Source organism: Diceros bicornis, chromosome 8 (genome assembly GCF_020826845.1).
Source record: "Diceros bicornis minor isolate mBicDic1 chromosome 8, mDicBic1.mat.cur, whole genome shotgun sequence".
Taxonomy (NCBI): Eukaryota; Metazoa; Chordata; class Mammalia; order Perissodactyla; family Rhinocerotidae; genus Diceros; species Diceros bicornis.
In genome coordinates, this window is record NC_080747.1 from 43,674,592 (window position 1) to 43,698,411 (window position 23,820).

At 36.3% G+C, this 23,820-nt stretch overlaps 1 protein-coding gene across 5 annotated transcripts in view; it reads left to right on the forward strand.

The window, feature by feature from the left end:
• The window catches only part of CEP135 (centrosomal protein 135), a 79,321-nt gene extending 55,809 nt beyond the window's left edge, over positions 1-23,512 (forward strand). For 4 of the 5 annotated variants that reach the window (XM_058547119.1, XM_058547121.1, XM_058547122.1 and 1 more), the window contains 11 exons: positions 1,158-1,273; positions 1,348-1,502; positions 2,614-2,669; positions 3,307-3,475; positions 5,173-5,283; positions 5,563-5,748; positions 13,094-13,303; positions 14,141-14,343; positions 15,299-15,403; positions 16,790-16,903; positions 22,165-23,512. In XM_058547119.1, coding sequence (XP_058403102.1) covers positions 1,158-1,273; positions 1,348-1,502; positions 2,614-2,669; positions 3,307-3,475; positions 5,173-5,283; positions 5,563-5,748; positions 13,094-13,303; positions 14,141-14,343; positions 15,299-15,403; positions 16,790-16,889 — 1,411 coding nt within the window. In that variant the 3' untranslated portion in view covers positions 16,890-16,903; positions 22,165-23,512. Of the gene's footprint in view, positions 1-1,157; positions 1,274-1,347; positions 1,503-2,613; positions 2,670-3,306; positions 3,476-5,172; positions 5,284-5,562; positions 5,749-9,508; positions 10,120-13,093; positions 13,304-14,140; positions 14,344-15,298; positions 15,404-16,789; positions 16,904-22,164 lie in introns of those variants that run through there. The other variant, XR_009220969.1, reaches the window with a different exon arrangement.
• The last annotated feature ends 308 nt before the right edge of the window (positions 23,513-23,820 follow it).

The following is a 23,820-nucleotide window of genomic DNA, read 5'->3' on the forward strand; positions in this document are numbered from 1 at the left end:
GTTATGCATCAGGACAGTCAAATGCTGATGCACGTGCATTTCTTTCAGAGTAGCCCATAGCTTTTCATGATCCATGCAGTCAAAGGCTTTACTAGTATTCTATGAAGCATAGACTAGCCTCCTTCTGAAATTCTTTGGAGCACTCCAGTAGCCAGTGAATAATCGCACTTAGATCTTGTGTACCTCTCCCTTTTCTAAATCCAGCTTGGACATCAGGCATTTCTTATTCCATGTAAGGTATGTCTTTCAGAATACTTCAGTATTGCCAGTAAATCTTCTTCGTTTCTCTGGAGATGTCTCATCTTACTAGTGGCTTCAGAATCCAAACCTCCTCCCCATTAGGTAGTTCTAAGTTAAGCCACCTTTGGTATCTTCTTCCCTGTTTTATCCTCAAACCCAAAGGAACCTGTGGGAGTTCCCAATAAATAGCCTGAGGTGAGAGCCGTGTTTTTCCAGCAAGGCAGGATTAACAACTCCTAGGTCAGGGCTAAAAGCATTCCAAAGACTCTAGATGACATGAAAGCAAATTCTTGTTACTTCTGGAAAATAATCTGAGCGATCAGTAAGCGATTCCTCTGAAATTGTCTCTATTTCCTCTGTATGTCCTTTCTTTTGCTCCCTGAAACCAATCTTTAGTCTTAAATCCTCATTGCACTACACTAAATGCCTACTTTCCCTGTTTACTGTGACCTCCAGTTGACTACCCACCAAAAATGTCAGAATAGGAAGAAAAATTAAAAGCTCTGGACAGTTTGGTCAGGATTTATGGATAATCCTATACGGTGCCAGGCCATACTGTAAAAACAAGACTTTCCCTTTGTCTTCTCTAATAGAAATAGATTTTAAGAGAAAGAGAGTTGGTATTAGGAAATTGAGAAGAGCTTTAAAACTATCAGGAAGCCTCTAGAAAAAGAGTATCCAATTAATATGATTTTTATACTATATTATTTTTAGGAAGATGGAACCATTTGAAGAAGAATGGTGGACAGCAAGAAATAATATATAATATAATGCCATTGATTATACTGGAAGAGCTTTAAAATAAGAAATAAAACCTTTAAATATAAGAAAAATATTTTTTAAGATCTTTCATTTTTAAAAAATTATTTCTACCAGAAATAAAGAATACCGTTTGTTTTTGTCTGCTGATTCTTTAGGATAGTAAATGAGCAGCTACAGCAGTCAGTTGATGATTATCAGCACCGACTTTCCATAAAAAGAGATGAACTTGAATCGGCCGAAGCGCAAATTAAAATACTGGAGGAAAAAATAGGTAAATGTTTTTAAATTTTGTTTTTGTTAATCCTAGCTTAACGTTGTCTAACAAACATTTCTTTTCATTTATAGGTAAACTACACCTTAAGATGACTTCACAGGATGAAGAGGCTCATGTAATGAAGAAGACCATTGGTGTTATTGATAAAGAAAAAGACTTTCTTCAGGAGACTGTAGATGAGAAGACGGAAAAGATTGCAAACTTGCAAGAAAACCTAGCTAATAAAGTATGTGACTGTTAAATATCGTTATTCAGCTTCTGAACAGAAAAGATTATTTTATTCTCTGTTTCAAATATGCAGTTCTTATCACCCATGTACAAGTTCCTAAGACCGAGGGCCATATCTTCTCATATGTTTAAATTTCATTTTATCCTAGTAATTTGAATCTTCAGAAGTTCTATTTCTAGAATATAATTTTATCAGGTGTGATTACAGCAAATTCAAGGAAACAATTCAAGTCCTTAGAGGGGGTAGAAACATGGCAATATGTGAAGTACAGTTGACGCATGGAAATATGTTTACCTGGAGATCTCTTTTATAGCATAATTTATATAATTGGATTTGAACTATATAAATGTGATAAATTATATGATTTTAACTGAAGACATTTCTTTTTTTTTTTTTTTTAAAGTTTCAGGTGTACATCATTGTACATCTATTTCTGCATAGATTACATCATGTTCACCACCAAAATACTAATTACAACCCATCACCACACACATGTACCGAATTATCCCTTTCACCCTCCTCCCTCCCCCCTTCCCCTCTGGTAACCACCAATCCAATCTCTGTCCCTATGTGTTTGTTTATTGTTGTTATTATCTACTACTTAATGAAGGAAATCATACGGTATTTGGCCTTCTCCCTCTGACTTATTTCACTTTGCATTATACCCTCAGTGTCCATCCACGTTGTCACAAATGGCTGGATTTCATCATTTCTTATGGCTGAGTAGTATTCCATTGTGTATATATACCACATCTTCTTTATCCATTCGTCCCTTGATGGGCACTTAGGTTGCTTCCAAGTCTTGGCTATTGTGAATAACGCTGCAATGAACACAGGGGTGCATGTACCTTTGCAAATTGGTGTTTTCAAGTTCTTTGGATAAATACCCAACAGTGGAATAGCTGGATCATACGGTAGTTCTATCCTTGATTTTTTGAGGAATCTCCATACTGTTTTCCATAGTGGCTGCACCAGTTTGCACTCCCACCAGCAATGTATGAGAGTTCCCTTCTCTCCACATCCTCTCCAACACATGTTGTTTCCTGTTAACTGAAGACATTTCTATATGAATGATTTAAAATCTTATATACTTTTATAATTTCTATAGGAAAAAGCTATTGCTCAGATGAAGATAACAGTCTCAGAGTATGAATCTTCTATGAGGTAAGTAATCAGTGAAATGGCATCTAGCTTTTTAAGAATTTTCAGTGGATGCAGCTTCATCTGTTTAAGTAGCAATCTGGCAATAGGAAAATTTCCTTTTTCAATTTTTCTGTTTTTGCCACTGGCAGCTTCGTTTTCTCAGTCTCCTGCATGAAAATGTTATTCTCTTTAACTTTCTCCCCTTCCTCTATCATCCACATCTAAACAGTTATGTCTCATCAATTATTCTGTCTTGAACACTGTTACAGAATCTTACATTTTGTGTCTAGTCTGTCTACTTCTAAACAAAGGTCACTAATTATTTTATATACCCTCACATATTATGTAATAGTGGAGACCTAAACATTAAATAAATATTTGCCAATTGAATCCATGATGTTCTGCCCCTAACACTTGATAGTCGTCTGTTTTTACTTGACTTTTGGAATAATAAATTTATTTTATGACTTCATTTGCACATAATGATTGATAGAGATCTAAAACATCTGCCTTACCTAATTCATCATTGTCTTAATGCAGTAGTTATAATTTCTTGTATTCTTAGTGTATTTAATTCAGAGTACAACAGTTTTCTTTTAAACAAATTACAATTTCCCTAAAAGCTTTCTTTATTATTTCCACATCACTCATGTAACAGCCAGCTAAAGGAAACGTTGACTAATCGGGACCGAGAGATAAGCAGCCTCCGGCGCCAGCTTGATGCAGCTCACAAAGAACTTGATGAAGTAGGAAGATCTAAAGAAATATCTTTTAAGGAAAACAGAAGATTACAAGATGATCTGGCTACAATGGCAAGAGAAAACCAGGTATGAGCACAATGCATAAACTTTGATAGTTTTATAGTACACAGTTTTACAGTATATTCATTGTTTGCTAAATTTTAAAGCTTTAAATATGTTTTCTAAATTTTGATATAAATATCAGCAACATAAGAAATAATTATTTAAGGAGAATAGTGTTCATAAGGGTATTAAAAATGTGGTTTAGAATGCTGCTGTGTAATACAGTGTGTCTCATGGGTCCAACTGTGGTCTCTTCAAATTTTAGTCTTTGTTGCAAGGAATCCTAAAGCTGGGAGCATGGTATTCTCTATGGCAGAAATCATTGTCACCATACTGAGTGAGAACCTCAGCTTCACTCCCAGGGCAAAATTGCAATGTTTTAAAAACCCTTGACGGGGGGCGACCCGGTGGCATAGCCTACGGTTAAGTTCCTGTGCTCTGCTTTGGCGGCCCGGGGTTCCCAAGTTCGGAACTCCCGGGAGTGAACCGACGCACCGCTTGTCAAGCCATGCTGTGGTGGTGTCCCATATAAAGTGAAGGAAGATGGGCACGGATGTTAGCCCGGGGCTAATCTTCCTCAGCAAAAAGTGGAGGATTGGCAATGGATGTTAGCTCAGGGCTAATCTTCCTCACAAAAAAAAAAAGAACCTTGACAGATTTTAATTATTCATACTTACCTCCAGTGGATTAGAGATATGCCTGTAAGAAAATGAATGAATATTTTAGAATGGCAAATGCTAAAAGGTATTGGTTTTGTTTGTGCTGGTTTATTAAAGGATATACCAAGAAGACCAATGATTTTCCTATTTTATTTTATTTTATTTTATTTATTTATTTATTTTGTGAGGAAGATCAGCCCTGAGCTAACATCTGTGCTAATCCTCCTCTTTTTGCTGATGAAGACCGGCTCTGAGTTAACATCTATTGCCAATCCTCCTCCTTTTTTTAATCTCCCCCAAAGCCCCAGTAGGTAGTTGTATGTCATAGTTGCACATCCTTCTAGTTGCTGTATGTGGGACGCGGCCTCAGCATGCCCAGAGAAGTGGTGCATCGGTGTGCGCCCGGGATCCGAACCCAGGCCGCCAATAGCGTAGCGTGCGCGCTTAACCACTAAGCCATGGGGCCAGCCCTGATTTTCCTATTTTAAATATTTTATGTTTTAAAAAAAATTACTTTCAGTATTATTCAGTGTAAAGCATATTGCTGATATATGAATTTTAAAAAAAATGTCAGCACCTGAGCATAGCTAGCCCTTAATGTAAATACCAGGTACTTTGTGAGGACTGTTGTGGCAGATGTTTGGTTAAAAACCTAGATCAGGGTCCGGCCCCGTGGCGCAGCGGTTAAGTGCGCAGACTCCCCTGCTGGCGGCCCGGGTTCGGATCCCAGGTACGCACTGATGCACTGCTTGTCAGGCCATGCTGTGGCGGCATCCCATATAAAGTGGAGGAAGATAGGCACAGATGTTAGCCCAGGGCCAGTCTTCCTCAGCAAAAAGAGGAGGATTGGCATGGATGTTAGCTCAGGGCTGATCTTCCTCACCAAAAAAAAAAAAATCTAGATCAGTCAAGAAAAATATGTGAAAATGACACTTAGGAATAGTTTTCCTGTTTTCCTACTCTCTCTTATTCCCCAAATTCAAAAGAAGCTATATGAATATAAATAGAACTCACTAGGTGCTATGTTCATTTTAGATTTGTCTTCAATTTTCTGATTTATAGGAAATCTCATTGGAATTGGAAGCAGCAGTGCAAGAAAAAGAAGAAATGAAGAGTCGAGTTCATAATTACATAACTGAGGTGTCACGATGGGAGAGCTTAATGGCTGCTAAGGTGAAAAACACTTAGGTTGGATTTAAGAATGATTTTTTTTAACTTTTTCATGTTTCTCTATTCTGTCCGCTCTATTAGGTGTTAAGATATGAGGGCGGAGCTCTTGCCTACTGTCTTTTTTATGTTTCTCCTCAGATCTTACTTAGTATATATCTGCCCAGTTAGCTTATGCTTCCTAAATTAAAACAAAAATCCCAATGTGTGTCTATGTTTATGACATGGGTATTCCAAAGTGTGACAATTACTAATTTAGAAACAATTTAATTATGTTTAAACTAGGAAAAAGAAAATCAAGACTTGTTAGATAGATTTCAGATGCTTCATAACCGTGCTGAAGACTGGGAAGTCAAAGCCCATCAAGCTGAGGGAGAAAGCAGCTCAGTTCGACTGGAGCTTCTTTCTATTGACACGGAGAGGAGACACCTTCGAGAAAGAGTGGATCTGTTAGAAAAAGAAATTCAGGAGGTAATACGTTCATTTGTCTTGTGAAGATATTATTTAGTAAAACAGAAAACATTCGAAGATACCTTATTACAGTGAGGTTTAAGGATTGATAAAATCAAGTTCAATGGTAATCTTTTGTCATTAATTCTAATAATTTGTTTAGGAGCCTCATTACTTCTTTTTTATTGTGGTACAATATACATAACATCAAATTTACCATTTTAACCATTTTTAAGTGTACAGTTCTGTGGCAATGAGTGCATTCACATTGTTGTGCGACTATTACCACTCTCCATCTCCAGAACTTTTTCATCTTCCCCAACTGAAATTCTATACCCATTAAACACTAACTCCTCATTCTCCCCTCCCCTCGCCTCTGACAACCGCCATTCTACTTTCTCTCTCTATGAATTGGACTGCTCCATGTACCTCATATAAGTGGAGTCATACAATATTTGACTTGTTGTTGACTTATTTCACGTAGCCTTAAGGTTCACTTAACCTCAGTGTTCATCCATGTTGTAGCATGTGTCAGAATTTCAGTCCTTTCTGAGGCTGAATAATATTCCATTGTATGTATATACCACATTTTGTTTATCCATTCATTTGTCAATGAACATTTGATTTGTTTCCACCTTTGTCTATTAAGAATAATGCTGCTGGGCCTGCCCCGTGGCTTAGCGGTTAAGTGCACGCGCTCCGCTACTGGTGGCCCAGGTTCAGATCCCGGGCACGCACCGACGCACCGCTTCTCCGGCCATGCTGAGGCCACGTCCCACATACAGCAACTAGAAGGATGTGCAACTATGACCTGCAACTATCTACTGGGGCTTTGGGGAAAAGAAAGGAGGAGGATTGGCAATAGATGTTAGCTCAGAGCCTGTCTTCCTCAGCAAAAAAAAAAAAGAGGAGGATTGGCATGGATGTTAGCTCAGGGCTGACCTTCCTCACAAAAGAAAAAAAAAAAGAATAATGCTGCTATGAACATGGGTGCAAAATATCTCTTCGAATCCTTGTTTTCAGTTCTTTAGGGTATACTCAGAAGTGGAATTGCTGGGTCGTATGGTAATTTTATGTTTAATTTTTTGAGGAACCACCGTATAGTTTTCCATAAGGGCTGTACCATTTTACATTCCCACCAGCGATGTAAGGGTTCCAATTTCTCCACATCTGTGCCAACACTTCTTTTTTTTTTTTGAATAATAACCATCCCAGTTGGTAACAAAATGGTATCTCATTTTGGTTTTGATTTGCATTTCCTTAATGATTAGTGATGTTGAGCATCTTTTTGTATTTATTGGCCATTTGTATATTTTCTTTGGAGAAAAGCCTATTCAAATCCTTTGCCCATTTTTTAATCAGGTTGTTTTTTGTTGTTGAGTTGTGGGAATTATTTATATGATCTGGATATTAATCCCTTATTAGATGTATGATTTGTAAATATTTTTCCTCAAACTGTGGCTTTCCACATTTCACTCATTTTATCCTTTGATGTACAAAAGTGTTTAATTTTGATGAAGTCCAACTTATCTATTTTTTCTCTTCTTGCCTTTATTTTTGGTGTCATATCCAAGAAATCATTGCTAAATTCAACGCCATGAAGCTTTTCCCCTATTTTTTTCTGTGTTTTATAGTTTTAACTCTTATGTTCCAGTCTGTTAATCTTTTTTGAGTTAATTTTTGTATATGGTATAAGGTAAGTGTCCAACTTTTCTTTCTTTCTTTCTTTCTTTCTTTTTTTTTGTGAGGAAGATTAGCCCTGAGCTAACATCCATTGCCAGTCCTCTTTTTTTTTTCCTGAGGAACATTGGCCGTGGGCTAACATCCTTGCCCATCTTCTACTTTATATGGGGCTCTACCACAGCATGGCTTGACAAGTGGTGCGTCAGTGTGTGCCCGGGATCCAAGCCTGCGAGCCCCGGGCAGCCGAAGCGGAGCAACGCACACTTAACTGCTACGCCACCGGGCTGGCCCTCCAACTTCATTCTTTGCATGTGGATTTAAATAAGCTTTTGTCATACAGACAGGTCTAATAAAAATCTCAGTAGAATTTTGAGTTCAGTTAAAATATAGGAACCCTAAGTTAGATTGATATAAAATAGTTGGCTATTAGTTTTGTTTTGTTGGTATAGTATTGTAGTGTTCATTTTTTAGGAGAAAGTATTGATTATCCATAGTAGGCAGAATTATGGCCCCCAAAAAGATATATTTAGATCCTAACCCCTGATACCTCTGAATGTGCCCTTATTTGGAAATATAATCCGTATATACATATATATATTTTACCAATATAATCAAGTTAAAACGAGGTCATACTGGATTAGGGTGGACCCTAATCTAATAACTGGTATCCTTATAACATGAGGGAGATTTGGACACAGAAGACACAGGGGAGAACACCATGTGAAGACAGTTAGAGATTGGAGTGATATGTCTACAAGTTAAGGAATGCCGGAGATTGCCAGCAACCATCAGAAACTAGGAGAGGCATGGAACAGTCCCTCCCTCAGAACCTCCAAAAAGAACCAATCTTGCTAGCACCTGGATTTCAGACTTGTGGTCTCCAGAACCATGAGGGAATAAATTTCTGCCCAGTTTGTGTAATTTGTTATGGCAGCCTTAGGAAACTAATGCAGATTTTGGTCCCAGGAAATGGGATGCAGGCGTAACAAACCTAAAAATGTGAAAGTGGCTTTGGAATTGGGTGATGGATAAGGTCTGGAAGAATTTTGAGGTGCTTGATAGAAAAAGCCTAGATTGCCTTGAAAAGATTGTTGATAGAATGATGGACATTAAAAGCGATTCTGGTGAAGTCTCAGAAAAAAGAAAGGACAACTGTAGAGAAAACTTCTATCATTTATAAAATATATAAATTGTCATGAACAGAATTTTTCCAGAAATATGAATGTTTCTTCTAGTGAGGTCTCAGGTGGAATTGAGGAACATGTTATTGGACACTGGAGGAAAAGTGATCCATGTTATAAAATGGCAGAGAACTTGGCTGAATTATGGTATGCTCTTGGGAGGAAAGTAGAACTTATAAGTGATGAACTTGGATATTTAGCTGAGGAAATTTCCAAGCAAATTAGAAGACACAGCCTGGTTTCTCCTTGCTGCATATAGTAAAATGTAGAGGAAAGAGATAAATTGGGGAAGAAACTGCTAAGCAAAGAAGGAACCAGGACTTGATGATTTGAAAAATTCTTAGCCTATCCAGATAATGTGCTCTGGAGATAGGGCCAAGAGTGGCTGAGCAACCTCCTGGTGAAGAGATTAGGTGTGTGACTCATGGATCCAATCAGTCATCTTAGCAGAAGCTGCCAGCTTGGACTGAAAGGGACAGAAACAGGATGAAATGAAGGAAGGCTGTTGAACTGGGCTCCTGCTAGCAGAAAACAGGCCAGTAGAGTTACTTGGCTACAAACATATTCTTCAAGAAAAGGGAAGAATGACTCTGAAGATGGCTCAGAGACCAGCTGGGCTGCCAAGGCAGCTCAAAGGCTGATGGGGCTGCTGCTGCCACCACGGGCCCAGAGGACATGGACTCAGGGCATGGGGTTACTGCCTCCTTGGTTCCAGAGGGTAGGACCACTGCCACTGAGGGCCAAGAGAGTGGGGCTGCAGCCAAGGACCAAAAAGTGGGGCCACTCTAGCAGGCCCAGAGGACAGAGCATCCAAGAACAGACACTGGGCCTTGAAATCTCATGGAATTTGCCCTGCTTGGTTGCAAACTTACTTTGGACTTGTAACCCCTTTATTCCTTCTGTTTTCTCCCTTTCAGAATGGAACTGTCTGTTCTATGCCTGTCTCACCATTGTATTTTAGAAGCAGATGACTTGTTTTCTAATGTCACAGATCTGTGGAGGGAGAGGAATTTTGCCCTAGGGTGAACCATACCCAGAGTCCTACCCGTATCTGATTTAGATGATGCTTAAATGAGATTCTGGACTCAGAGTTGATGCTAGAACGTTGGAGCGGAGTGAATGTATTTTGTACTTGAGAAGGACATGAATTTTGGGGAGTCAGAGGGAAGGTAGAATTACAGTCCCCAAAAAGATATGTTGAAATCCTATCCCCGAGCACCTATCAATGTGACCTTATTTGGAAATAGGGTGTTTGCAGGTGTCATCCAGTTAAGATGTGGTCATTCTGGACCAGGGCAGGCCATAACCCAATGACTGGTATCCTTATAATATAAATCTGGACACAGAAGACACAGGGGAGAATGCCAGATGAAGATTGGAGTGGTATGTTTACAAGGCGAGGAACATCAAGGATTGCCAGCAACCACCAGAAGCTGGGAGAGAGGCGTGGAACAAATTCTCCCTCAGAACTTCCAGAAGAAGCTAACTCTGCCAACATCTAAATTTCAGACTTATAACCTCCAGAACTGTAAGGGAATAAATTTCTGTTGTTTTAAGCCATCCAGTAATTTGCAGTAATTTCTTGCAGCAGTCCTAGGAAACTAATACACGATAAGTTTTTTTTATATATATAGTATGTAAAAGAGATACAATTTTTTTTTTTCTTTTTTACCTTTTGACCCCCTTCACCCATTTCTCCCACCCCACCCACTCCCCTACCTCTGGCAGCCACCAATCTGTTCTCTGTATCTTTGAGCTTGCTTTTTTTTTTTTCCAGATTCCATACATATGAGAGAGATCATGTGGTATTTGTCTTTCTCTGACTTATTTCACTTAGCATAATGCCCTCAGAGTCCATCCATGTTGTCACAAATGGCAAGATTTCATTCTTTTTTGTGGCTGAATAATACCCCATTTTATATATTTACACCAAAGTTTTTTAATCCATTCATCCATCAGTGGACACTTAACGGTGTTTCCATGTCTTGGCTATTGTAAGTAATGCTGCAGTGAATATGGGGGTGCAGATATCTTTTCAAGTTAGTGTTTTCATTTCATTTGGATAAATACCTAGAAGTAGGATTGCTGGATCATATGGTAGTTCTATTTTTAATTTTTTGAGAAACCTCCATACTGTTTTCCGTAGTGGCTGCCCTAATTTACATTCCCACCAATAGTGCACAAGGGTTCCCTTTTCTCTGCATCCTCACCAACACTTGTTATTTCTTGTCTTTTTGATTGTAGTCATTCTAACAGATGTGAAGTGATATCTCGTTGTGGTTTTGCTTTGCATTTCCCTGATGATTAGTGATGTAGAGCATCTTTTCATGCACGTGTTGGCCATCTGTGTGTCTTCTTTGGAAGAACTGTCTACTCAGATCTTCTGCCCATTTTTTAATTGAATTGTTTGTTATTAAGTTGTATGAGTTCTTTATATATTTTGGAGTATAATAAATAAAGGAATGCTTTTCAACCTTCAAAAGAGTTCTCAGGAGAAACTATTCTTTAGTTCTTTTGTTATTTGTCATTTTTCATGTTCTTATGTGGTGTATGAAATTTTACGTATTTAGTTTGTTTTGGGGACTTTGATTTAATTAATTCATTAATATTTGGAAAATCCAAATATTTACTTTTCTGCAATTGTTCAAATTTATTAAATTTACTTTTCTGCAATTGTTGAAATGTATTAAATTGTCATAGCACAGCATTAGATTTTTAGTGTTGATTCATTTCAGTAAAGCCTATTAAAATAATTTTATTTTTATTTTTTATTTAGTTATTATTATTATTTTTTGCTGAGGAAGATTAGCCCTGAGCTAACATCTGTGACAGTCTTCCTATACTTTATATATGGGTCGCTGCCACAGCATGGCTGACAAGTGGTGTAGGTCCACACCCAGGATCCGAACCCACGAACCCGGGCTGCCAAAGTGGAACACACCGAACCAAACCACTATGCTACAGGGCCAGCCCTAATTTTATTTTTCAAGTGTGGAATTCTTCCTAAACCATAGAAGTAGAGTTTATATCAGTTTGTATTTATAATTCACAATTTAAATTGTGAGAAATTTAAAATATGGATTATTCTAGGAAAAATATATTTATCAGTATTTCAAACTTTGCTCATTATTTCAGTTATTAAAATCTTATAAAGTTGTTTATTACTATTAGGTTAAACTGAATTTAAATATGACTTCAGGTACAGTAGTCCCCTCTTATCTGAGGAGGATATGTTCCGAGACCCCCCGTGGGTGCTTAAAACCATGGATAGTACCTAACCTATATATACTATGTTTGTTCCTATATGTATATACCTATGATAAAGTTTAATTCATAAATTAGGCACAGTAAGATATTAATAACAATAATAATAAATAGAACAATTACAACAATATACTGTAACAAAAGTTACCATAGATCTTAGCAACCTCAGCATATGATATTTTTTCTTTCTGTATTAAGTTGAGAACTTGCACCTTTTCACTTAAAGGAAGCAGTCTGTGGCTTCTCTTTGGCATATCCAAATTGCTAGCATCACTACTCTTGTGCTTTGGGCCATTATTAAGTAAAATAAGGGTTACTCGAATACAAGCACTGCGATACTGTGACAGTCAGTCTGATAACCAAAATGGCTACCTAGTGACTAATGGGCAGGTAAGGTATTCAATGTGGATATGCTGGACAAGGATGATTAATGTCCCAGGTGGGATGGAGCAGGACAGCACAAGATTTTATTACACTGCTTAGCATTGTGTGCACTTTAAAATTTATGAATTGTTTATTTCTGGAATTTTCCATTTAATATTTTCAGACTGCAGTTAACCACAAGTAACTGAAACCTCAGAAAGCAAAACTGCAGATAAGGGAGGACTACTGTATTTAGTTTTAAAGCAAACTCTGGTTTTGAAATTCAGAATTTAGCTAGAGACAGGGCCGGCCCTGTGGCCTAGTGATTAAGTTCGGTGCGCTCTGCTTCCGCGGCCCAGGTTTGGTTCTGGGGCACAGACCTACACCACTGGGCGGCAGCCATGCTGTGGTGATAACCCACATACAAAATAGAGGTGGATTGGCACAGGTATTAGCTCAGGGCAAATCTTCCTCAGCAAAAAAAAAAAAAAAATTAAGTGAAGACAGTTGAGTGATAAGTATATATATTACTTTTTCTTGAAAAGGCATTATTATAACAGAATTTATAAAGGAAAAATTTAATATAACTTCAAAGATCTCTCATATTTGTAACACCCTAAAACAGTTTTCAGCTATGCATCTTCCAAATATATACATGAGGTACTTAGTTACCATGATCAATAATTATATACAATTCATTTTGTTAAGCGTTAAATAGGCCATCTTTAAATAGCAGGCAACTTCCTGAGAGTATCTTAAAATATGCAAAAATTGGCTCTCATATTTTGTAAAGTGAAGTTGTGGCTGTACAGATTTAAGCCTTTAAAATTATTGGGTTACTTTAACTTTTTACCTGTTTCTTTTTCTATTTTCAGCACATAAATGCCCATCATGCATATGAATCTCAGATCTCATCAATGGCAAAAGCCATATCCAGGTTAGAAGAAGAGCTGAGACATCAAGAGGAGGAGAAAGCAGCTGTACTAAATGATTTGTCGTCCCTCAGAGAACTTTGCATTAAGCTTGACTCAGGCAAAGATATTATGACCCAACAGTTGAATTCCAAAAACCTTGAGTTTGAGAGGGTAAGAACTTAAAAGATATTGTTGTGGCACATTGTTTTATTGAGCCCTACTCAAATTGTTTCACTTTGTTGTTCACTGCCCAATATATTTGTTCCCCTTTAGAGTGGTTTCTTTGCCAAAATTTCTCTGGGAAACATAGGGATGAAATTAAGTGCTGTCTGTTTTGGAGTAGATGGGTATTTAGGAGAATCTGAGTCTTGCAATTATGAATAGGAGCAATCCCAATACATTCTTTCTCTGTTTAAGTGGAAGACTTAAGAGAAGGATTGAGCAGTTCATTGCTTCCTAAGTGGAGTATTTTTTGTAATAAAAATCTCAAGGCATTTAAATCTTACTTAATTTTAAAAGTCTAGTTAGCTGGGACTTAGCATTCCCAAACTGAAGCATTGCTTTAAACAACTCAGTGTATGTTTTCAATCATGGGTGTTTTCACTTTTAGTAGTAGTATTTAGTAGTATCTTTATTATCAGATACTGAGAAGCTCCAGTACTGGCTTGACTATATAGGCAGAGTACACACGTTTAACAGACCAGAAGGGCATTCTTGCTGATAGGGTGGCCGCGTTTTAGGATTTTATGTTAAGGACCCTCTCTTGACAAGGTAGTATGAGAGAAAACTGTTTGCAGGTTGGAGTAGGCCTTATAGACAAATAAGCCTTTATAAAAATAGCAAAGATTGTTTTGAAAATAAGGTGTTTTTCTTATACTTGAAGAAGTGCTTTAAAATCTTTAACTGGTACCCAAAATGAAGCAACTCATGTGTATATAGCTCTGCAGATAATTTTTCAGAGTAAGTCTAAAATTGTACTGAGGTCATCTTACTTTGTGTTTTCTCTAGGTTGTGGTGGAATTAGAAAATGTAAAATCAGAATCAGAGCTGTTAAAAAAACAACTGTCAAGTGAGAGACATACAATTAAAAACCTTGAATCATTGTTGGCTACAAATAGAGATAAAGAATTTCATTCTCATTTAACCTCCCATGAGAAGGATACAGAAATTCAGCTACTTAAAGAGAAGTTAACCCTTTCAGAAAGCAAATTGTAAGTGTCATAAATCAACCTATATGAGGAAAATAACTTGTCAAAAATAATTTTTCAATATGAGTGAATTTTTGTATATCTGTAGCATAAAACAAATGATTTAAAAATACTAGAGGAACAAAAAAGATAATTTTTCAGTTTTGGGGGAGAGGAGGATGGCCATGTGAAGAGTTGTACAAAACCAAAATATTTTACTTACGTGCCTGCTGCTTTTGGAAATTCAGGGGTTTAGTTCAGGAGAGACATTGTGTTTGGAGATGTAGATTTGTATATCTTCACCACAGAGGTCGTACCTATGGAAGTAAATGAGTGAACTTTAGAAAAATGCCTAAATTTGAGGAACAAAGAGAAGAGTCAGCGAAGGAGAGAGCGTTTGAGGATGGGGAGAGGCGGCTGTGTCTCATGCTGTGGATTAGGAAGAAGACTTTGAAAGGTTGTGGGATTTGACCCTCATAAGTGTATTGATTACCTTTCAGGAGATTGATGATGGTGTCTTTTTAGGATAGAGAGGTTTGGACATATTTGTTGCAAGAGGAGAGGAAACTCAGAGTAGATAGTACGAGTGGAATAATTATCTTTTAAAAGGAGTTAGAAATATTTCTCTTTCTGAGGCAGGAGTCAAGAAAGAGGCAATGAAGATTCTTTACATCTTGGTGTTACAATTCATGTGTTGTTCACATTTGTATCTCCAGCATTGCTGCAGTACCTAGTGTATACTAGAAGCTCAGTAAATGTTTGTTAAATAAATGAGATGAATGAAAAAGAAAATTTTGTGATAAAATCTCCAGAAGTTCAGAGAATTATTGTTGAAAAGTCTTGATCTTCTCTTTTTCATCCCTAAGTATCACTCCATTTGTATTAATTAATAACAAAAACAGAAATCCATAGCACTTGACTCTACAAAACAGAACATTTGTTATTTATTTCTTTGATTTTTTTAAAATTTGTTTTTAAGAACTAGTCAAAGCCGGGAAAACACCATGCTTCGGGCTAAAGTGGCACAATTACAAACAGATCATGATGCTCTGAAAAGGCAGATTTCAACTGAAAGATATGAACGGTAAGAAGAAAATTTAACATTGAACGATGTTTTTATTTATTCCCTATCCTGTTCCAAATAGGATTTAATATGGCTTACAAATAACAAACTTTTTTAGCATTAATATGTAAAATAAAATTTTTTAGTAATTCGTCCTAAAAAAGCAATAAGTGTTATGAAAGATAATATCCCTACAGTAAATAAAGTAGCAAGTATTGTGTAAGTGTTTCCTATAGCATTCCTCAGGGCAAAATTAGGGCATTATTTCAAAGGATATAGCTAGGGAATCAATAAGACAGTAAGGATTCTACAAGAGTCAAAACAAGATGGTCCAATAGGAAACTCCAAACAAATCATCACAAAAGCGATGATGCTGATGATCATAAGGGCAGTTAACAAATAGGTGCCACATACTATGTACATATCTGATTAATCCTACTAACAATCTGTTAGGCCTATATTATAGGAAACTGACTCACACAAATAGTAAATAGCCGAGCCAAGACTAAAATCCAGGCAGGTCGGTCTAATTTTAAAGCCTCTGCTCTTAACCTCTACAATATATTCCCTATAGCTTAGTAATTTTCATACTCACATTTCGGTTCATTTGCTTTATTATGTTGAAAAATTTAATCTCCAGGCGTTCCAAACTGGAATGAGACCTGCTTTAACAGTTAAAATTGAAGCCTAATTTGCAAATCAATTATCAAGTTACTTTTCTTCCATTATGCTTTCCTACTATATTAATACCATAGACATCAGCATTCCTGAGATTTCCTTCTCAAATAGTGGTCAAATTGCTTATTAGGTCAATTTTTGGGTTCTCTTATTCTTATCCCTTTGCAGCTAAACTTTTGAGTGATGTGCTATTTGGAATATAGATGGAAAAATGCTTAAAAAGTTTCTTTAGGGAGATAATAATGAAAAAATATTTGTGAAACACCCAACTAGGTAGAAATCCTGGACACTGAAGAACTCAAGGCAGAAAAAATCTAGGCCAGAGACCATGTTTTCTGGGGCAGACCCAGACACAGGGAAGGAAAGCATAGCAGAGAGAACGGATTATTTCACTTCTGACATTTGGGAGTTTTCAGGCAGGAAAAAGGAAGAAGGCTAGATTTATGTGCAAGAAGAGGTGTGAAAGGAAGGGGCAGAGGAGGGAACCAGCCAACTTTGAAAATCTGTATTGAGAGGGGTTTTGGACAGCCTCTTGTAGTACGTATTCCTTTAATCGAAATCTTTTATCCATTATTTGAAAATCATATAAAGAGATTGAGCTTAAATTTAATAGAAATACTAATTAATTAATTGAGTAGAAATTACCTAATTAGATAATAACAATAACAGCACCTTATATTTGTATACCAGTTTTTTTGGTGTAATCTCTTATTTGATCTTTACGGACAGAGAACGAGCAATCCAAGAGATGCGTCGACATGGTCTTCCCACACCACCTCTTAGTTCTACTCTGAGGTCTCCTTTACAGTCTCCTGAACATATAAACTGATAGTTATCAGAAAGGTACGTATATAACACCAAGGACAAGCCAAACTCATCTATGGTTATACAAATTCAGAAAGTAGTTTTCTGTGTGAGGTGGAGGGGAGAATGCCTACAAAGGTGGTCAGGAGAACTTTCTAAAGTAATGGAATGTTCTGTATCTTGGTGGTGATGGTTATACGAGTAGATACAATTGTAAAAACTCATTGAACTGAGCATTTACGGTCCATGCATTTTATTGTACATAAATTATACCTCAATTAAAAAAGAGAAGACATCCACAACAAAACACGAAATGATAATATGAGATATCACAGGGTAATGTTTGATGAAGTGCCAAATTCAAGGTACAAATAATAGATGGTAAAAGTGTGGACAAAGTCATAGAAACAGGAATGCACGTAGTGCAGTAGACTCAGTCTGACAGGAATGGCAGGTTGTTGGGGAGTAATGAGGGAGAAAGGCATGGAAGGTAGAGTGGGACATATAGAATATGTTGAATGTGAGGCTCAATTAGAGATTATAGACTTTATTCTGTAAGTCGTGGGGAGCCATTGGAGGTCCTCCTGTACATGGGATGGGTACGAGGGAGGGTTAGATGAAAGAACTGTTCCTGGTGGATTAACTTCACAACTGTATTTGAGCCATGTTAGGGAGGGTAGAAACCAGAGGCAGGGAGACCAGAAAGAGTTGAACAGTATGAAATGAACAGTATAATCGGTTCAGGATCAGTATAATAATATTGAAAGCCAGGACAGGTATCATAGTATACAGCTCAATGAATTTTCACAAACTGAAGACACCTATATAACCTGCACCCGGGTCAAGATAGAAAACATTACTTCTGTTGGGCTCCCTTCTGATCATAAACCCTGCTCTAACAGTAACTGTCTTGACTATTAAAAGCATAGGTTATTTTTGCCTGTTTTTGGACATTTTATAAATGAAATCTTACATTCCTGGCTTCTTTTCCTCAGCAGTACAGTTGTGAGATTCATCCATACTGTTGTGTGTACTTGTAGATTGTTTAGTCTTGTTGCTGCATAGTGTTCCATTATGTAAACTACCGCAATCCATTTACTCATTGTGTCATTAAGGGGCATTTTGTAATTTCCAGTTTTGGCTATTACAGATAGTTATGATGAACATTCTAGGACCTGTATGTTGGTGAAGAGCTATGTACATTTCTTTCGAGTATACACTTAGGAGTGAAATTGTCAGGTTGCTGGACATGCATGTTCAGTGCATGTCAAGTCATTGGACATGGATGTGTTCAAGCTTACGTAAATATGGCAAAACAGTTTTCCAAAGTGGTCGTAAAGAGCTAGGACACTTTGACTGAGGAAAGGTCAAAGAGATGTGCTGGTTCTTTGTAGGTGGGAATGAATGGGAAAGAAGGGCATCAGACCCGGGGTTTGAAAGGTGGGTGACTGTGAAAAATGTAGGCTCATTGAGAGAAATAGTAAAGTCATTCTTTTAAAAAAATTATGCCTTTCTTTGCCTCTTTTATAGAAGTATATAGAAGATAATTAAGCATTTCTTCGATGACTCAGAATCCGCATTGTGAACATTAGTTATGTGCTGTACTTTTATATACTGATGCCCCCAGGGTTATTGGTGTTTGTAGGGCCTAGGTTTAAGAGATTGGATTGCTGTGTCTTTGCTTTTGTGTTTGTTTGTTTGATTAAAACATTTATTTTTCTCCTTCACTTTGAGGACCACTTCTCAGTGCTGGCTGCAATCACTGTGTCCTTCTAAGCTGCTGCATTAATTTTTTTTTTTTTTTTTTTTTTTTTTTTTTTGTGAGGAGATCAGCCCTGTGCTAACATCTGCCAATCCTCCTCTTTTTTTTGCTGAGGAAGACTGGCCCTGGGCTAACATCCGTGCCCATCTTCCTCCACTTTATTTGGGATGCCACCACGGCATAGCTTGCCAAGCAGTGTGTCGGTGCGCACCCAGGATCCAAACCGGTGAACCCCAGGCCCCCACAGCGGAGCGTGTACACTTAACCACTTGCGCCACCAGGCCAGCCCATGCTGCATTAATTTGAATGTGATTAGAGGGAAGTTCAGCTTCTCATTATAAAGCCTTATAACAGTTGTGACACAAACATTTTCTCATGCTTGATTCACAGCTGCATTTTAGATAAGGGCTTGTAAACTAGGGTCTGCAGGCCAAATCCACCTGTTTTTGTAAATGAAGCTTTATTGGAGCATAGCCACACCCATTTGTTTACATGTTGTCTAAGACTGCTTTTCCACAGTGGCAGAATTGAGTAGTTGTGACAGAGACCCTGTTGCCCACAAATCTAAAATATTTACTACCTAGCCTTTCACATCTTGTAGCCTCTGGAAGACTCAGCTGTACACTCTTGAGATAATAAGAGTAAAAAAGCAAATAATTCCTTAGTTTTATGAAAATAGACTTGACCTTATAGACCCTATAAAAGGGTCTTTGGGACTCCTAGGGATCCCCAGACTATACTTTACTAACCACTGATATAGAACATAGTGGAATCCAGCATCTCTAAAGCTGTGATGAGTTAGAAAACTTTTTTTAATTGCAACAAAATATATGTAACGTGAACTTCGCCTTCTTAACTATTTTTTAAGTGTACAACTCAGTGGCACTAAATTCACGATGTTGTGCAACCATCACCACTATTTCTAAAGCTTTCTCATCACCCCAAACAGAAACTCTGTATCCGTTAAGCAGTACCTCTGCAATCACCTCCCCAGCCCCTGGTAACCTCTAATCTACTTTTCTGTCTCTCTGAGTTTGCCTGTTCTCGATTTTTCATATAAGTGAAATCATACAGTATTTGTCTGTTTCATCTGGCTTATTTCACTTAGGATAATGTTTTCAGGGTTCATCTGTGTTGTAGCATGTGTCAGAACTTCATTCCTTTTTATGCCTGAATAATATTCTTGTATATGTTTATGCCACATTTTGTTTATCCATTCATCATGATGGACACATGGGTTGTTTTCACGTCTTAGCTATTGTGAATAATGCTACAAGAACATGGGTGTACAACTGTCTGTTTTAGTTCCTGTTTTCAAATCTTTTGGGAGTACCTAGGAGTAGAGTTGCCAGGTCGTATGATAATTCTATGTTTAATTTTTTGAGTACCTCCAAACTTCTTCGACATGGCTATACCATTTTACATTTGCACCAGCCCTGTAAGGGTCCCAATTTTCCACGCCCTTGCCAATACTTGTTATTTTCCTCTTTTTTTTATTATAGCCATCCCAATAGATGTGGATTAGAAAACTTATACAACCGTTAACAAATTCTCAAAGTATCCTAATAATGTTGTTAATTGGTTACCGATTTCTATTCATATTTTCTAAATATTGTGACCAAAACTAATTGTAAGGGGTTTCCCTATAAGTACTCAGAAATGAATATGAAATATTCATATCAATTCATATTTACAGTGTCTAATAGTTAAAATATATAATCCAATTTTGTTTTTACTTTTTAAAATTATTGTATCTAATAAATGCTCACTGAGAAAACATTAAATACAAAAGTATAAAGAAGGAAACCAAAATCACTTTTTTCCTTTTTTATTGCAGTAAAATATACATAACATCAAATTTATCATTTTAACCATTTTTAAGTGTACATTTCTCTGACAATTAGTACATTCACATTGTTGTGCAAAAATAATCTCCACCATCTGTCTCTAGAACTTTTTTTTTTAACTTTTTTTCTTCTTTGAGAAAGATCGGCCCTGTGCTAACATCTGTTGCCAATCTTCTTCTTTTTTCTTTTTTTTCTCCCCAAAGCCCCCATATATAGTTGTGTATCATAGTTGTAGAGTTGTAGCTCTTGTATATGGGATGCTGCCTCAGCATGGCTTGATGAGCAATGAGTAGGTCCACGCCCAGGATCCGAACCGGCAAACCCTGGGCTGCCAAAGTGGAACACATGAACTTAACCTCTACGCCACCAGGGCCAGCCCCCTCTAGAAGTTTTTTATCTTCCCTGACTGAAGCTCTGTACCCGTTAAACACTAACTCCCTACTCTCCCTTTCCTCCAGCCTCTGGCAACCACCATTACAATTTCTGTCTCTATGAATTTGACTACTCTATGTACCTCATGTAAGTGGACTCATACAGTATTTGTACTTTTGAGACGGGCTTGTTTCACTTAACATAAGGTTTTCAAGGTTCGTCCATATTGGAATATGTGTCAGAATTTCCTTCCTTTTTGAAGCTGTATAATATTCCATTGTATATATATACCACATTTTATTCATCCATTCATCTATTGATGGACACTTGGGTTGCTTCCACCTTTTGGCTATTGTGAAAATGCTGCTATGAACATGGATGTATAAATCAAAAGCACTTTTAATCCTGCAACCCAAAGAAAATAGCAATTAGCCTTTTGGTATACTTCCTTCTTATATTTAATTTGTAATAAACATATACACACATGCATAGACATACATATATAATTCTAATAGAGATCATACTCAAAATAGTTTTTATCCTGGTTTGTTTTGTTTTGTTTTGTTCTTTAGGGTTTTTCCACTTAATATTGTTGCAATCATTTATTCTTATCATTAAAAGCATTTTCAAAAGTGCCGTTTTAAAAAAGTGGTCTAACGGTTCATCACATGGACATTGTGTGATTTATTTAATCATTCTCCTTTTATGGGACATATAGCTTATTTCCAATTTTTTTCTCATAAATAATGTTTTACATCAGTATTGGACAACATGTCTGATAATTTCTTCCTAAGTATGTCTTCCTAGGTATAGAAAAATATAATTACTTTCTCAATGTTTCCATTGTGGGATTTTTCATATTTTAATGTGTGTGTGTTTTAATTGGGAGGGTGACTAGATAGCACATAAGGTCAAAATATTTGGAAAAATATTTGACTATCCATAGCATGTTATTTTAAGGCTCAAACATAATTGATAGTACTTATATATAATTTTATTAAACCTAGACATCATATTATCCCTTCTTTTGAATGATTTTTCTCTATTAACCTGCTATATTATCCCAATCTTTTCACTGTGTATCATTCCTTTAGTCCTCATGTACTTTGATGTACTTTGGTAGTTTGAGGGGAATATCTTTTTGAAGTATAGAACAGTACTTCTTAGCTTTTAAATATAACTTGATTATGGGCAAAGGTTTTATTAGAGACTATAATTTCAATTAAAACATTACTGAATTTCAGTTTTGTGTGAGTGTACTGTGTAATTTTGTTTATCATTTTTCTCTTAACCCTCCTTTCTCCTCCCCCCTTTTTCAGAATGATGACTTGCGATGAGTTGGCTATCTGGACTTTTAAAGGACAGAACAGTAATGAAATAGTTGAAGCACTTGTTCCTGAAAATCATGAACATTGACACAAATTCTACCTCTGTCAACTTTTATTTAAATCAGTGAATGTTTATGTGAAATATTTGGTTTAAAAGAGCTGTATGTGTATATTTTCATATATATAACAGAACAAAATATGTATTAATAGTGCTAACGGATGTTATGTGTGTATTTTTATTATTCCTGACTTAAATTACTCTTCAAAGTGTGTTTATACTGTGAATTAATGTAATGTATTGTTCACATTATGCTTTAATAATCTTTTTCTTAATGAGCCATGATATATGTATGTAAATATTCTTACAGTACTTGTTTTTAAAGTGTTCTTAGTTTTCATGCCTGTGTTTATAACCCATACCTTTTACACATTCACAAAGGATTATCAACTTTGATGCTATGCTGTCACGCTTAACATTTTTCTTCTAAATGTAAAATTAATTATTCACCAATTTTCTGTCTGTCCTCAGGGGAATATGTTCAGGTCTATTCTTGTAATAGGAGAGGTCTCGATAAAATAATAATTACCGTTACTGTATATAGTTTGTTATTGCCAACTAGAAGAACTGTGATGGGAAAGATACATTTATATATTATATACAATATTATATTATTTTGGCTATCACATGGACTCTTCACATAATACAAATACTATCAAAATCAAACTAAAGCTATATTCAGAATTTTGTAAATCAGTAGAACAGAAATTAGGGACAATTTTTCAGTAAATAAAGTTTCTGACTGTATTAATCTAAAATTTCAGACTATAAAAAGTATATGGGGTAAGTATAGTAAAACACTTCATTAAAATTCCAGTATACATTCAGTAATATCAGTTTTTTGCTTCTAAACCTGTATGTTGTAATTTATCAGTCTTCCTGAATAGTATATAAACACTGAACTGTGGGATATTAAATAGAAAACAGCTTTTTACAATTAATTTTCAAAGTTGTAATTTTAAAGAATTTAGATATACACATATATTAATAAAAGAACAGAAGTACGAAAATAGAATGTCAGATACAAAAACTAATCGTGTTTGAACCATATACATTTAAAGAAAATCCTGTTCTTAATAGATTTCATTATGATTGAGAAAGAACTTAAAAACTAACGTAGGAAAGAGGAAAACCAATTATTTATGATACATTTTGTTTCCTCCTGTGGTTTAATGAAGTGGAGTTCTCGTGTGTGTATCTTTGTGGGTGCCTGGGGGTGGACAGTGCTCTTTCTAAAACTAATGTGCCTTATATGTTCGGATTATGCCTTTTGCAATAATTTAGTGTGATGTGGCTTTTCCACCATCTTTGTAATTTTATGTATTCCATCTCCTTTGTGTGAATTCATGTATTATAGCAAAATACAAGAGAAATGGAACTATTTGCAATGTCATATGGAAAATCTCTTAATAAACATGTAAATAAAATAAAAAGTATTTGTCCCCACCTTTTCCCCCAAAGCAACAGCAAGACATATTTTGTTAGATATTTTGTTTAATGTTTTCTATAATTAAAAAATGTATAGCTTGCCATCATTGTTATTTTCATAACCATGATACTACAATTATTTTAAATTAGTTTTATCTTAA